The 16,249-nt window shown below is 35.8% G+C and overlaps 1 protein-coding gene across 3 annotated transcripts; it reads right to left on the reverse strand.

Annotated features, from left to right (window-relative positions):
• Positions 1-2,095: 2,095 nt before the first annotated feature.
• On the reverse strand, positions 2,096-16,009 carry MTX3 (metaxin 3). 3 transcript variants are annotated; one of them, XR_005655449.1, is made up of 10 exons: positions 15,912-16,009; positions 15,337-15,406; positions 14,890-14,966; positions 13,438-13,530; positions 12,735-12,917; positions 12,512-12,588; positions 11,852-12,009; positions 11,359-11,455; positions 10,421-10,509; positions 7,361-7,400 (listed from the first exon to the last, which is right to left on the reverse strand). XR_005655449.1 is itself a non-coding variant. In XM_039874914.1 (9 exons), the coding sequence occupies exons 1-9, from the start codon at positions 15,990-15,992 to the stop codon at positions 7,293-7,295; spliced, it is 936 nt and encodes a 311-aa protein (XP_039730848.1). In that variant the 5' UTR covers positions 15,993-16,009; the 3' UTR covers positions 2,096-7,292. The 3 variants fall into 3 exon arrangements, 2 of the variants coding, with proteins under 2 accessions (XP_039730848.1, XP_039730849.1); XM_039874914.1 differs by lacking the exon at positions 11,359-11,455 and having other exon boundaries at positions 2,096-7,400; XM_039874915.1 differs by lacking the exons at positions 10,421-10,509; positions 11,359-11,455 and having other exon boundaries at positions 2,096-7,400.
• Between the last annotated feature and the right edge of the window lie 240 nt (positions 16,010-16,249).

Raw genomic sequence — 16,249 nt, forward strand, 5'->3', positions numbered from 1 at the left:
AACAGAAGTGGTTCATAAGAGGTGAAGTAGGGCTTGATGTCTTCTAAATTTTAGGAATTAAAAAAACCAAACATATAAAAATGTTCATCCATTTAGATCCAGTTATTCCACTGCATTGCAATAAACAGTAATGCAGACTAAGAGTCAAGTAACTTGCTCAAGAACGCCAATTTGGTATCTTGTGTTAAGCTTGGCTTTCTAATTCTAAAGTCCACTGTCTCTCTACATCTCATTCTTCATCTCCACAGCCCCAATTATATCATATTCTAGAGTTCCTTTCTCTTTGGTTCTTTTTCCTCTCAATTTCTACATCTGCTATACCCATTCTCACCTTTTTCTAAGCCATTTAGCAGTAACTATTGCCCTTGAATCGGAGGTTATAGGTAATACAACATGTAAATCATGATCATTAGATGAAAAAAGCAATTTTTCCCCTCATGGAAAAACTGGGACAACGCATATCAGAATAGGCACAATCTGACCATCTTCAAGTCAGTCAGTTTGCTACTTGCATTTAAAATAAAACTGAAATCTGTTTGCTTTTAAAGTGTGATATTTGGAAAGTGTCATGCTTCCTTCTACACAAAAAGATTTGTTAACTTTTTCAAAATGTGAGTTTGTGAAAGAACCACCATCCCCAAACTAGAATCTGAGGAACTAATCCTTAATTGCATTCATAAATGTTAAAATTTTCCTATTTCTTTCACTCACTCAAAAAGTAGGATAAATATAAAGCCTCTCGCTCACTGGGGAAAATACAACTTTTAGAGCAAGTTGGCTGTGTTAGAAATTACAAATGTCTTTGATGATACACAGCTGTCTTCATTTCTTAATCATTCTTAAAGCATTCCAGCGGGCTGACTAATGTACCTGGAAAAATGGACCATAGTTTGTCATTCTTTCTCCTGAAGCTCTAGTCCGTTAGATGACGAAGGGATTAGTTTCTCCTTTGCTCTACCACTAGGAACATAATTACAAGATGATCTTGAGTAAGACAGACCCTTACATTTCCCCATCACTATTTCCTTCTTGTTCTTATATACACTTGTCTCAAACATACTGGCAGCGCTCAATGATCTTACTGGTTCCCTTTATCTCAATCTTTCTCCTATGGATCCCAATATAGCAAAAGTTAAGTTTTCCTACCAATAGCTGCTATTAGTGGCAAAGGAGAACAGAGCACTGTTTATGTTGTAGCCTACCCATCTACTGAGGGACATCATGCTAAACAGTCATCCAGGAGTTTCTGAGTACCCAGGACAGTCCCAGACCAAAGTCAAGCCTCTGTGCTGGGCAATTAGGAACTGAAGTTGCTGAAGTTCTTGGCTGTACAGTTCTGAACTTTGTGACTCCAAATAGTTGCCTCACCACAAAAGAATTCCATTATCCCATAATACCAACTATTCTTTCCTCCTCTCTTGCCAAAGGTAGGTGATCATTATCAACCACCTCAGTCCACTCAAGGACCTTTTATCTGGAATCCGAAGTTCATATGCAATTAAGATTTGTGTTCTTTGGGGATATCAACAAAAATGTGGCTGGCTTCTCATGTGAGAGAAGTATTTACATACCTGAACAGCTCTACTTCGAAGATTGATGCATATGACACTATATGTAAATTATACTCAATTTAAAAAAATAAATTCTAATAAATATATTTGTCTTCTCAGGGAACCTACCCTTACTTGACTAACAGCTTTAACACCGTTCTCTATACCCATATGTCCTACCCCTTAACGAGAACTGCATTATTTATCTCAGTGTATGTCTTCCATTCAATTACACGGAACATCACTGGACTATCTTGGTGGGCAAAAGGGAAATTTTTTAAAAACTTAGAGAGCCAAAGTGATAACTGTAGCTCCAAAGAGTTGTGTGAGCAGTCTGAGATCAAATGCCTGCCAGTGGCCTAGGGAGCAGGCCTCTAACCTCCCTTCACTTGGGGTGGATAGAGCACAGGTATCTCAATGCATCACAGAAAGAAGGACAATCTCCATCTAGCTCAGTCCCAACACTAAATAACTATTTTCAGCCACACCAAAGTTCTTGTCAATGAAAATATTAGCCTCAAAGAATAAATAACATCAATTCAGGATTTAATACACATTCAAGCAATTTGAGATTTTATTGTGAAAATAGCTATTTTGACATTATATCCAGTTTCTTATTTATCGGAATTAATTCTTTACAGCATTTTTCACCATCACCACTTCTGGGTATTTATACATAGTCTCTGAGTAAAATACATTCACACTAAGCAAGGCTGGAAAGAATATTGAAATTATGACCAACATCGCTTTAGATTATGTCAAAACTAGAGCATTTGTACACTAGAACAGATATTTAAAATGTTTACCATTCAAAGATAGGCTTGGTGGAACAAAGCCAATATGTGTATTCACATATTTATCTTCTTTGCTGTCCATCTTCCAAAATGCTACTGTTACGTTACAAACACTGCAAATTTCTACTTCCAGATGAGCAGAAAAATGGAAAGATATTATTTCCTATTTCATAAAGTCCAAAGAGGAATAAGGCTCATCTTCATGCAATTAACATAAAAGCTTGAGTATACCCTTCCTTCTCCCAGAAATAAAGATGCCAGCATTGCAAAAGAAGTAGCCAGTAGTCCAAAGAACAAATGGCCAGCACAACCTTCTCTACAGTGCATGACTCGCTGAGGACTGATGCTAACTCTGGCAAGTCATTTTTCTTGATTTCCAAGGATCTGGGATATATAAACTAAATGATTAAAAGGCATTTTTCTGAATTTGTAGGAGGAAAACTAAGAATCAAAACAAAGGTCCAAATGCTTTTCACGTGGCTAGATGTTCACGATTACACTGCAACTCAAAACCCAAAGGCAAGCTTTCTATCAAATAAATACACACCCAAAGCACAGAGTTCCAGGTACACAACCATAGACACTGCGGAAAACAAACGAAAGCATCCTTACGCTTGATTAGTGATCTGGTTTTATACTTTGAAATGAAATCAAACATACTTAGTCTTCTGAAATTTGGAGGCTAGTGAGGTTTAAAATTGCGGGGATATAAAAAACCGCTAGTGACGTTTAAAATTGGGGGGATATAGAAACCGAGAATTTAATGAAAATTATAAACCTTCATCCTTGAAAATGTTCACACAGACATATAGTCTTTGTTTAGACCATGTCTTCAGTAATAGAACTGGAAAACATGAATCTTCCTTTGCTTTGTCACTGAAGCAACTGTAAACTTTCTATGACACTTTGTATGTATACATACTTATATGTGTGTGTATATGTGTATGTATAAAAAAATAACCAGTTTGTATGTGACTTCAGTGTCATAAATACCTACTGCCTTTTTGGTACTTTTAAAGCACAGCCAAAAATGGTTTGGAAAATTGTCCTGGAATTCCAAGTTGATTCCTTCTGCTAAGGATTTCAATTATATAAATAATTGAAATCCTTAGCAGATTTCATGGCTCTGCTAAGGATTTCAATTATATAAATAACCAAACCAAGACAAAGTCAATTACTAAATCCCTGTGAGCTTAATACAAAAAGCATGTAGACAGACTGCACCTTCTTCAGTGAAGTGTGGTCCCCGCATACATTCTGTCACACTGTGCTGTTAGAGAGGTAATACATGCAAAGCAAAGAAGGATTGCCACATGGAATCATAGAAATTTTTTCAAAATACTTTATCCTCAAAAGTAAATCCAAGGACCATAAGCAGGAAAAGGTACAATAACAAACAGAAAATCATAGAATTTTTATATCCTGAGGAAAAGGAGTTCATAGGTTTAGGTTGTTTTTTCTATTCTGGTAAGGCGAACCAGATCTTTAGATAGTTATTTGTTACATACCTGAATTATTTTTTCTTTAAATTTAAGAATGAAATGATATTTCATTTATAATTATACTTATTATAAATTAATTATATTTATTATAAATTAAATAACATTTAATTTATATAAATTTATATTTATTTATCTGGAACTGAATACTGGATAGTATCTTTGGCACATTAAATTTTAAATCATAGTTTATGTAGATAATGATAAATTTCCTGTATTGAATTTACTTTTTAAAACTTTCATTTTGAAATAATTATAGATTCTCAGGTTACAAAAACAGTACAGAGAAATCCTGTGCATCCATCACTGAGCTTTTTGTCTTTACATTTAAGCATTTATGTATTGGTTTTAAAGAGTTAAAATTTTTGACAGTTTATGAAAAACTATCAAAAAATTTAATGGACCCGGTAAATGTATATTCTTGGAAGAGGCTCTAAGAATACATATTACTGACTGCTAAGTTTTATCACATGAAGCTACCTTTAAAAAAATGGTTTTCTGCGATACTATCACTGTTTCCAATTTTTGCCTATTTTTATATGTAGTTTTTCCATTTTTGCAGAGTTCTGAAAATTATAACTTAGCTCTGATTGAAATAAGTTTCCCTATTCCTTCACGTTAATGTATCTAGCAATATTAAATAGAAATAACAAAGGGAAATCAAAAGGCTTCTGATTTCATGTAAAATCTGCAATCCTCTAGTACCCCCAAAATAATACAAATATACCTAAGTCAAAATTTGATTTCTTTGTTAATGTCAACCTTTTTGGGGGCAGGGGGCGGGGGACGGAGGAATGACCATCCTCAATGTTCTTTACAGTTTCTTTAGTGTCATGAGAATGGTCAGTCTTAAGGATGACTGATGACAACTGATGGAGGATCTTTATCAAATGGGAATTATCTGACCAATTTTCTAATCCTATATCACCAACAAATATAAACACAACCATAGACCCTTTTTATATTATCCTCCACCATTACCTCCAAAAGAAAGTAGCTCACAGCATTTTGTTTAAGACTGTGGGCCCATTTATCTCAGCAAACTCAAACTTTCTCCAAAGCATATCCTGACAGGCTAATCTTAAGCTTAAGCTGCCCAGTCTGAAAAGCTGTTCCTTTCTAAGAGCTTCTTATGTGTGTGGCAATCTCTGGAGTGGTTTGTGCTCCTAGCATCTCATTGGCTTATATCAAAGAACCTCTACTAAATAAACCAACATATAAATTTTCACTTATCTAAATCACATTTGCATCTTAGGAAAGGTAATCTCAAAGCATCATGGTCTATATAGTATAAGGCTAAAGGCAGTTCAGAGCTGGAATGACCAAACGGAAATAAATCTCTGCTAAAAAAGGAAAATACTTGTTATTCTAAAATGATGGCTTTTGATTAAACTTTCAACACATGAAACATTACAGTATGCTTATCGGCTGCAGTCTGTGTTGTAAAAACATGAGCTCCCACCTTCTTATAAAAATTTAAACACATTTTCTTATTCACGGACATTAGCAATTTTATTGACAAAAATTTACATAACCCAGTATTATCTTTGACTTTGTCTATGGAGAAACTTGGAGTTAAATTTACCATTCAACTTTAGAATCTGTTAGGGTTGGTATAGCTCTTTCGTCTATAAATTTTTTATCCTTCCCAAACTAATTTTAATTGTCCTGTTTTACATGCATTTGACAACTGTAAATCACTTCAAATGCTTTTTGGAAATTTTAATACAAGTCATAATTGAAAATGACTAACCCTGACTAAAGCATCAACAGATGTCTAATGTGCTAACCAACCTTCTCTAATATACATCACTCATAGAGGACAATAAAGTCCTCTGGTTAGGATTTTCAATATAGACTATTCGTAACATTAGATTAACACATAATGGGCATGCGTGCACACACACACATGGTCCCACCTGTTGCAGAATATGAAACTCATGTATTACTTTCCCTAAATGCATCCAAACAGATGAACAAGATTTTGAAGACTACCTTGTTTTTCATTTATTTAAAACTTCCAAGAAAAATATTTACAAAGACTTAAAGACCCCTGTATAAATAGCTACCTAAATACAGAACAAACTGAGAGGATCTAGGTCAAACACAGCTGAGCTCCACTCAGCTCAAATTAGATGAGTCTCTTGAAGACAAAGCTGTTTTCTTAACATGTGGGTTTCTGCAGAACGTGATAAGATTTGCTGAGCACCATAGTAATCTTTTAAGACACTAATCAAAAACATGGTCCTATATTTTAAAAACCCCAGAAGTGGTTTTAGAACAACAGAAGCACCTCAGCCACTAAAATAAGCGAGATCTTACTGTAAGTAAAATTACTTGCACAGCAAACCCTTTAACAGTTCAGCAACAAATAAATAGAAAATATTCTTAAAAATTACTATTTCTGATTATTCCATTGGATCCTTCAACTGTAGTTAAACTACATAAATAGTAATTAGTTGTCATAAAGCTTTTGACTACATGATATGCTTCTTCTGAAAAACCACTGGACTGGCCTGAGCCAAGCCTGGTGAACTTGGACCAGGCATACAATAGGTACTTCTATTACTCTGACGGTGGGCTCTTTGAGTAGTGTCTATGAACTGGGCAAGTTTCAATGAGACTTTACAGCCTGGCAATAACAATGACCAACATATTCAGTTCTCCTGAAATCTATCCAAGAAAAGAGATGACTAGAGTTAAAGACATACTACAAATACTTAGGTCTAAAGCTGCCACATTCGCCCAATTAACTAAAAGAGCCCTTACTAACCTATATTGAATACAACAGCAAATATTAATGTTATATTGAAGTGCATATAGTCAGATAAATATTATATATAACCTTTAATATATATATGATACTAACCACTCCCCCCAAAATTTAGACTCATGAAAGCATAATTATAAAGCACATTCCTCATTTTTAAAGTTAAATACAGGCTTTTCTATTGAAGTAAAAAGAACATTTGGATAATATATTTTTTCCTAATGTTGAAAATAGGCATCAGATTTCTAAACAGAAGAAAAAGGCCTCAGCCAAAGAGCCACATATTAGATATTCAGACTGGTCTAAGAAAACTTAATAAATTTGCTTGAATAAATGAAGAGTGCATAATCAAAACAGAGTTGTAGCTTTTGGTCAGCAACATGTGAACCAAAGGCAAAAATCTGCCAAGATTAAGGCAGGTTTTTTTATATACAGTACAATGTGTTTTATTTTTTCCCCTCAAGTTCATTTAGCATTCACTTAGATGGTATTTAAATTGCACTGCCACGCTAAAATGCAAGCTTCCTAATAAAAAAAAAAAATAGGTGTCATAGAAAGTTTCTTTTGTTTTAGAATCTTCATTATACTTATTAATAGCATTTTCTTTTTGCCTTCACACACTGAGTGTAAGAGTTCACTGCAACAATCATATGACTGTGGACACAAAGCAAGATGTCTGTCAGGGTGAGAGCCGTTGTAAGGAATCGCCTTCTTCTGCTGGAGTCAATTTAAGTGTTGGCAGTTTCCGAGGAGGAAGCTGAGGGCTTTGGCGAAGATTGTCATCCATCTGTGGAAAGTACAAAAGACACGTCTGACTAATGGCTGTGGCACCATTTATGTGGACTGCAGCCTCCCCATCCAAACTATAGCCTGGAAGAGTGCAGAACATATGTTTCTAGAACTGCTGGAGAAAACTTTTTCTTGCAAATAATCTCTCAGGAATTCTAAATGTCATACCTCAAATACCAGCTGATTCAGTATATGTATAAAAGCAATATGGCCCATCCTTGATGCCTTTACAAAATTATAGTTAATTCCACAAAATGAATACTCTACTGCAGGGGTCCCCAACCTCCGGGGCTATGGACTGTCCATGGCCTGTTAGGAACCGGGCCGCACAGCAGGAGGTGAGCAGTGGGCCAGGGAGCAAAGCTTCATGTGTATTTGCAGCCGCTCCCCAGTGCTAGGCATCACTGCCTCAGCTCCACCTCAGATTGTCATAAACTGAATTCTCATAGGAGCACTGGTCCCTGGTGCCAAAAAGGTTGGGGGCCACTGCTCTAATAAACTCAACCATTAGCATGACCTGGTTTGAGACATCATCTTATAAGTGTAAAAGCAATATTTCTGTTACACTAAGCTCCACAGTTTTTACAACATATGTTCACATGCAATACCTCATTTGATCTTCCTAACACCATTGTGAAGAAAAATAAAGCAGATACAATCATTTCCTATTTTACAGATAAGCAAATGAAGCTCAGAAAGGTTAAGGAATTTGCATTCAGTTGCAAAACTAGTTTCAGAGCTGAAATTTGAATTCGAGTCTTATCCCAGCACTACTGTTCTTTCAGCCCTCATTGCCTCAATGAAAATGACCTGTATTCCACTCAAAAAGATCAGCTCTTTCAGACTGAGTCTTTAGACCAAGGGAAGCTAGGGAAAGAAACAGAAAGGACAAATTCTTTAAACCAATTCCAGAAGCATCCAAACAAATCAGTTCTAAGTCTGCTCTAAAGAAACAAGTTAATACGAAGCACATTAAGAAAATGTTCAAGACTTTCCAACTTAGCCTAAGGATTACATTAGCATCCCTGGAAACACTAGGAAAAGAATTATTTAGAACTGAGTCCAACCTAAGAAAACTACCTTTAACCAGGGCACCCCACAAGCAGAGTGCAAGATTCGCTCTGTGAATCTCACTATAAGCTTAACTTCATAAAAGACTTGAAAGCAGCTGCCATCAAAGACCCAAAACCAACAGAATATAGCTTCTTATTATCCATTTGACAGGCAGGGTTTTTTGAGTTTTGAATATGTGCAGAGCAAAACTCTCCTTCTCAAGATGCTCTTATAAAGCATGAGGAAATGTTTCAGCAGAGGTACATAGAATTTGTACAAAAGGAAAGAGAATAAAAGAGAATAAAACTTTTAGTTTGCCAATGAAAAAAAGTATTTCCAGTGAACTATTTGAATCAATTGTATTAAAATACCTTTTTTTCTTGCGAAAACTAATTTCCTCAAACACAACTCTTTTTTTTAAATTCTAGATTTTCTGTCCAAATAGTGAACAGGAGTAGCCATTAGGATTTTTTGCTTTAATGTCTTGTAGCAACAGTGAATCATACTGAAGAGCAGCTATGAAGGGGTGCGAGGAATGTTCACTAGGGTCAGAAAACTTTCATATACTGATGATGACCTAAGATGAAATGTACAAAGTGGGGACAGGGCCTCATGGTTTCACTTTCTGCATTTATAGGTATTTCGTGGTTCTCTTTATATGTCTTTGCCACATATAGAAAACAAACTAGACTGGATAGTCTTCATTTAGCAGATTAGTGTCTAAAATAGTCTGAGTAATCTTTCCATTATCCACACTTAACAATATATTTCCTCTCATGAGATTTACTAGGTTGGGCAAAGAATTAAGACAATTTAGGCTTCTATTCAGTTTACCCCTATTTTAAGAATAAATCCTTACAATTTTACTGCTAAGTTTTTCTCACTTCCCAGGTTCTAACAACACATGAAATACAATAAAAAGAAACAGCAGTCATTCCAGAGAGTGGCAGTTCCAAACTTAGCTACTAGTACTACTAGTAATGGATACATAATCTCATTCATGAGTTAGATGGCTAACTAACTGCAAAGTCCATGCTGGAGTCCAATTTGTAGGGTTCAAATACCCTCTAATTCTTGTGACCTGCAATAACCTTGGGCAAGTGACATATGCTACTTTCAAAGCTTCAGTATCCTCATCTGTAAAACGGGGATGATAGAAACATGCACTCATAGAGCTGTTGTGAGGATTAAATGAGATAATTCAGGTAAAGCTCATATAACACAGCGCCTTTTACTGCTAGCCAGTGTTATTAGGCCACACTGCCTCATTAGTTTGTGAAAGAGGAAGTATTATTCATTTGTATACGAAAAAAAGCAAGTTTACCAGACACTTAGGGAAAAAATACATAGCTCTCTCGTATTTTTCCAATCAGAATCATCCTTGAAATTTCTATTGTAGGCTCTCTCCTCTACCCAGTTCCTTAATCTCTCTGTCACCAAATGAATCCCCCAAAGTGGCAAAATATCCACACTGATAAAAAATTGTAGACATTTAGAACAGAGAAGAATAGGAAGAAAACATAAAACAGTTCACATGGAAGAAAAAGACATCACAGAGCTATTAACAAGAAAGGCTAAGCACAGATGCTGCCAACCTCAGGAAATCTTAACCTTCAGAGAGAGAAGCGGACAAGCCAGAAAGAAAGTTTTGTTTTTTGTTTTTTTTTGTTTTTTTTAAGCCAGGCTTTTGGATCTCCTAACTTGAAAAATACTAATTATATGGTAAAAGTAAACCTAATACCATTATCTCTATCTTTCCCCAGAGCAATCAGGCCACTTCTGGATTCAAAATACTATATTAAGCTACACAATTTTAGTAAGTATATATTTAAACAGCTTTCTGGAAAAATAAACTCTTAAAAAAAAACTAAGAGGGTAAAGTTAATTCATAACCGAAATTACAATATTAATTTCAGAAAGGAAAACACTAAATTGATATAAAATTATAATTGAAGTAAACTTGACCTTTTCAATCAAGTTGGATTCCTTATTTACAAGTTGTGTGAGTTTCTGCAGATTTGCATCTACCATCTCTTGTCCAGCAGGAGAAACGCCTAAGAAGCCAGAGACAGAAATCAGAAAGACAGAAAATTTTGAAAGCCTTTAAAGCTGCATTTTTTTTTTCAATTAGAATTGACATTTAGTATTATTTTATATTAGTTTCAGGTGTACAGCAGAGCGATTAGACATTTAAAGCTGTTTAGTTTGAAAGAATTTTGAGTCTATCCACCCTCCCAAGTGCTCCACCCTCCAACAAAAAAGCAAAGAGAAAAACCATTCTGGGTTCAAAGGCAAATTTCAGAGGGACAGTAATGCTCCAAAACCAAACCCTAAACAAAAAGACTAAGTTTGTCCACAAAGTAGACATTGTTGGCCTGTGTGATGTAGCTAGCCAAAGTAATTAGTAAAGAGCACAGCAGTCCTCAATTTCTTCTCAAATTTTAGTTGTGCCTTTTCCCGACCCATTCCAAATAGGTCTTTAGTTGAAACTATCTAAATAGCTTTTGAAAGCAGTGACTCCCAAACAGCTATCCACTAGGCATCCAAAGAATTTGGGGACTTAAAAAATACAGATTCCTGGGATCTATCCCTAAGAAGTTTTAATTCAGTGAATCTGGTATAGGACTCAACATTTTGTATTTGTCCTGTAGACAGGTTTGCCAACCACTGCTCCAAAGTAACAAGGTCAACTCCCAAACTACTAATTCCTCCCTATATACAAAACATATAACCAACCATAAGAAATAAACTGTCCCTTATCCAATTATCCTTATAATTCTTGTTTCTTAAAAGGACAATTTCTGCCAACTCTCCCAGTACAAATTTAGTATCCTAATCACTTAAGCACAAGGCCTCACATTCCCAAAGAAGCGTGTCCTAAATAACAGGTGCCCTCTGTTTACCTCCAGTCTGATGCAATCAGTTTTCAAGTAGTGGAATCATGGAGGTGCACCTCACCCAAATCAATCTGCTACTGATTTCTGTTCACGCAGGAAAATGCTAGAAGCAACATTTAAAGTAATTGCCCATTTGCATTAGGATAAATGCTATCTTAATAAATACCTCAACAAATACCTGTGATTTAATCTTTTAGAATAAAATGACCCACTTCAAAGGGGCAATAAAGAAAAGTAAGCAAGAAATGTATAAAATCCAGAATAGCCAAAAAGGAAATATCTATTTCTCTATTTAAATAAGAACATATGGGAATAAAAATAAAGTTGGAAAAATGTAACTTTTTGAAGTGCTATAAACCAGCATTTAAAGACAATACGCAAACTTCTTTTTAAGTAATGAATTTGGCTTACTTAAGTAATGAATTTGGCTTGCTTATACATCTTTGGGAGAATACGCAAATACTTTATACAAAGATTAGGTGAAGAGGAGCCAGCTTACCTTCAAGACTAAGCCTAAAATAACTGTTTAGGATATCATCACAAAAGCGACACAGGTTGGAGAGCTGTTTCAAATGTTCTTGTAACTGAACTTTAGGGAAGCGTACTTTATAAAGAGGTGCAAGAAAACCAAACACATAGGCATCCAAGGTAGAAGGCCTAAAAATAAATTCAGGATTTTTAAAAAGCACATAAGAAAATATTAACTTGGGATGATGTTAAAAAATTTTTTTCCCAAATACATTTGTCAATTCTGAAGTAAACAATATAGTCTTTCAAAGGCTTACCACCCATTTTAACTTATAAAAATGATACAACTAGGATTTACTCATTAGTTCTAATACTCTAATCATTTTTTTTTTTTATTTAGAATAAACTGAGCTGTGAATTAAAGATTCGCTTTTACTCACAAGTGTTATATAGGGACTGGAGACAGGTGGGAATAATCTCAAATGTTTTAAATTCACATATGCAGTATATTAAGTCAATATTAGATTACTACCAACAGAAAGTGTCTTATAGTAAAAATCCATTAAATAATTTTTTTTATGTGAAAAACTCATTTGTGAGAGGGGAAAAACAAGGGAACTTGCTTTAAAAAACTGTTCATTGAATATATACACGCATAATATTACAATGATTTTTAAGGGAATGCACTCACGTATCTCCAAAGAAAAACTGAGATGTTCCCAATCTGTTTGACAGAAGATTTAGGCACTCCTTGGCATCTCTGTATATCTAATAAGGATGAAATTAGACTTCAGAGGTACGAAAGATGCTCTAGAACTCCCTTTTAGGCAGGTATCTACAGATAAGTGCATCTCTGCTATCTCTCTTGTCCTTCCTCAGGAGGGCCCTGGCTCTGAAAGTAATCGTAACCATACCTGTGCTTCTACTTCTCGGAGGTGGTAGAAGGGAGGTTCTCCTCTGGTCAGGAGAATCCTAGTCAGTGCTCCCTTAGACATTCTTCCAGGCAGGATCAAACTCAATGGAAAAGGAATTCGTGAAGCAAACCATGGTTTTGTCACAGTAAAGTAATTGTCGCTCTCAACCCAGAATGTGTGAAGCTGCAAAAGGAGGGAAAAAACATTACAAGGATATTCTTTAATTAAAAGATCATTCAATTGATATGAAAATTTTTCATAAATATCTTTGTACAAAGTGACTTTGTACAAATTTTTCAGTCAATATTAGATTACCATGACTGAAGGATAAAACAAGATTTTAAACATGCGTTTTTTTGATTGCTATACCTCCAGCACCCGGAACAAGGCCTAGCATATAGTAGGTGCTCAGTAAATATTTGTTAGATGAATGGTTTACAGTTCACCCAATTCTATACATGGAGCAACAAACTCTATCTTCCACAAAGAATTTTAATTTCTAAAATGACATTATCTTTCACTTGGTTGTTTCATATACTAGTTGAATGTCTAACAGAATCCAGCTTCACAGTAAAATGAAAGAATCAAAATTAATACATAAATGAAATATCTTCTTTAAGCCTTTTTCATTACTTTTCTTCTAAATACACTAAGTACATTTTCAGTTGGTCACTAAAATATTGTAATATTCACCAATGCTCACCACTGCAGGGAGAAGCTTCTCTTCGAGGAGAGCAATGTAAGCCAGTGTATCTGCCCCTTGTTTTGCTGAGAGTTCATAATCAGCATTATATTTCTATTAAAAAAATATAAAACCAAAACACCTCAGAAGTCAAGAGCATTCCAAAACAGTGTAGCTAAATAAATTAGGATTCCTATTCTTCCTCAAAAATGGCAAGCATGATATTTAAAGGGAGGAAAATACACATTTAGTGACTAATGCTGCTTAAATGCAAATAAAGTTCTTAGCACAGCATCATGCACATAGTAGGGTCAATAATTGTTAAAATAAATTTTTTATTCACTATTATTTCAGTAATTGTTAATGACCTAGTTTGAGTTAGTACATGGCATGTAGTATAAACTTAATACATAGACGCTACTGTTATTTTTGTTAACAATAAGGAAAAAGTTCTAATTGGTTGCATTTTTCCCATGAAAATAGAAAACCTTCCAATTTAGAAAAGTTCTAAATTTGTTGACATAGGATTAAAAAAAAAAAATATTGGCAAAACCAATGATAACTCTTGCATTTATATAAATCTTTACATGTTTAAATATTTTGGATACATTATAAAAAGGTTTACATGTTCAAACATTTTAGATACATTATTTCTTAAAACATTTAGCTGCAATTGTCAGTTAAGTGCTTTTAAAAAATAAAAATAAAAAATAAAAGTTGGTGGAACCTCATATGTCATACCTAACACAAAATATGTAGCAACTATGTGCCTAAACTGACAATCATATCAATAAGTGTAATAGCAAAGATGGCTAAATTGAATCTGCTTATATCTAAACTTCAATAAAATCCAAACAAAGGTCTTGAAATTATAAATCGACTATTCTTCATTTTATGACTTTCAAATCACAGTACAATTTATATATAAAGCAGTAATTCTCAAGTCCATTTTTATATCAAATCCCAAGTATCTCCAATCATCTACTGAGTTCGCAAAAAAGAATTTTTTGTTTATAGTGACATTGGTTAAGGAAATCCAGTAAGTTTCAGGTGTACAATTTAGTAGTAAGACATATATATGTATGTGTGTGTGTGTCTATATATATATATATGTGTGTGTGTGTATATATATATATATTGCATTGTGTGTTCACCACCCACAGTTAGATCTGTCACCACATATTTGACCCCTTTTACCCCATCTACTTCTCCCCCTCCCCACTAGTAACCACTAGTCTATTGCCCATGTTTACGAGTCTCCGTTTGTTTGTCCTGTTCGTTTGTTGCTTTTAGGTTTATATCTCACATGTAAGTGATAGCATGTGGTTTTCAACTTTTTCTGTCTGGCTTATTTTGCTTAGCATGATTATCTCAAGGTCCAAGAATTTTTTAAAATCCCAGAGGCTTATAATGTATTTTTTTTAATTAACATCCAGGGATCAACAATTTACTTCTTCAAAAGGAACAACCCACCTGTTTTCTTAAAAAGTTTAGTATTTTTGCTGGTTGAGAAACAATGTTGTTTTCACTTGTCAAAACTGGTACATCTCCTATAATCAAAAAAACAGTTTACATACAAGAAAGCCTTGCGTTTTCCTCTGAAGGGATTCTGATACCCTAAAATCTATACCAATTGCACATGTGGCAGGGGAAAAATGAGCAAAATATTCGTTCTTTGCAACTATACAAAGAGCAGTTCTAAAGAACATTTTTATTTCTCATAATTTCCGATGATTTGGCTTGCACTTTGAAGTATTACTCAGAATGATCAAACTATGAGCAACATGCAGCCAAGGACACGATAAAAAGAAATTAAAATCCCAAGGTACTCCATGGCTATATGCCTCAGAGCTTTAAAAGGGGCGGGGGGTAGTAGAGTTTAAAGAGAGCAGAAAGGGGTGTTTAAAGTTTACACTGTACCTCTTGAACCTCTCCAGGTGTTATCTATGACATTGACCTTCAAGGGTGCACCAGAAAATTTGGCGTAAGCCTGAAACAGAGTTTGCAATAATACATTTTAGACTGAGTACGTAATGCAAATCTGCTTTACTTCATAGCCTGGTTCCCCAAGGCAGAAACACCAGACACTGGGGCCGCGTTCTTTCCCCGATCTCTAGACTGGGGAGTGCGAACACCAGTTACTCGGCTTTCAGAAACCTAGTTCCCTAAGGCATGGCGGGGCGTGGGGGTAGGGGAAGGGATGCAGAGCGGGGCACGCACGCCCCCTGCTTTGAACTTACACTCCACCGCCCACATGGCTTTGAAAGGCTGAGAATAACTCAGAGCCAAGTGGAGAAGCTGCGGGTCTCCCGCCAGGCTGCCGTGGAGTCACAGGCCAAGTTGTAACTCATTTGTAGACTGCAGGGAGGCCAGAGCGGTGCAGCGAGCAGTGCTATGGGGAACTGCTGCAAGCCGCCGGTACCCGGCCCATCTAGCCTCTCTCCTGTGGCCCCGCCCCCTTCTTTCCTGGGCCCTGGCCCGCAAGGCGTCCTCACCATCACCACCAAGGACTCGCTGTGTACCGATGGGAGCCCCCAGCCGCCACCCCAGCAACTGAGCTCTAAGGGGGCCGCCATCTTGCCGGGGCGGAACTTTGCTGTCCCGGAAGTACTTTTGGCGCCCAATTTCCGGCACATGGAAATGAGGGGCGGGGCGAGGGAAAAGTAGGGTACTTTTGGACTCTAGACTAGAGTTATAGAAAGGACCACTAGTGGATTAAAAGTACACAAAGAATCAGCTCGGCCTAGGGGTTAAAGAGTCCTGGGTTAAGTCAGATCCACCAGTCATTCCTCAGATATTTATTGGATGCCTAATGTATTCCAGACCCCTTGAA

Source organism: Pteropus medius, unplaced genomic scaffold (genome assembly GCF_902729225.1).
Source record: "Pteropus medius unplaced genomic scaffold, Ma_sr-lr_union100, whole genome shotgun sequence".
NCBI lineage: Eukaryota > Metazoa > Chordata > Mammalia > Chiroptera > Pteropodidae > Pteropus > Pteropus medius.

What these genes read in the sequence shown, in the direction of transcription:
- MTX3 (XM_039874914.1), bottom strand. Translation starts at nt 15,992, where the DNA reads ATGGCGGCCCCCTTAGAGCTCAGTTGCTGGGGTGGCGGCTGGGGGCTC. An exon ending in CACCTGGAGAGGTTCAAGAG is followed by an intron (nt 14,967 to 15,336) that starts GTACAGTGTAAA and finishes TTTTGATTATAG; the next exon opens with GAGATGTACCAGTTTTGACA. An exon ending in TAAACTTTTTAAGAAAACAG is followed by an intron (nt 13,531 to 14,889) that starts GTGGGTTGTTCC and finishes TTTTTTTAATAG; the next exon opens with AAATATAATGCTGATTATGA.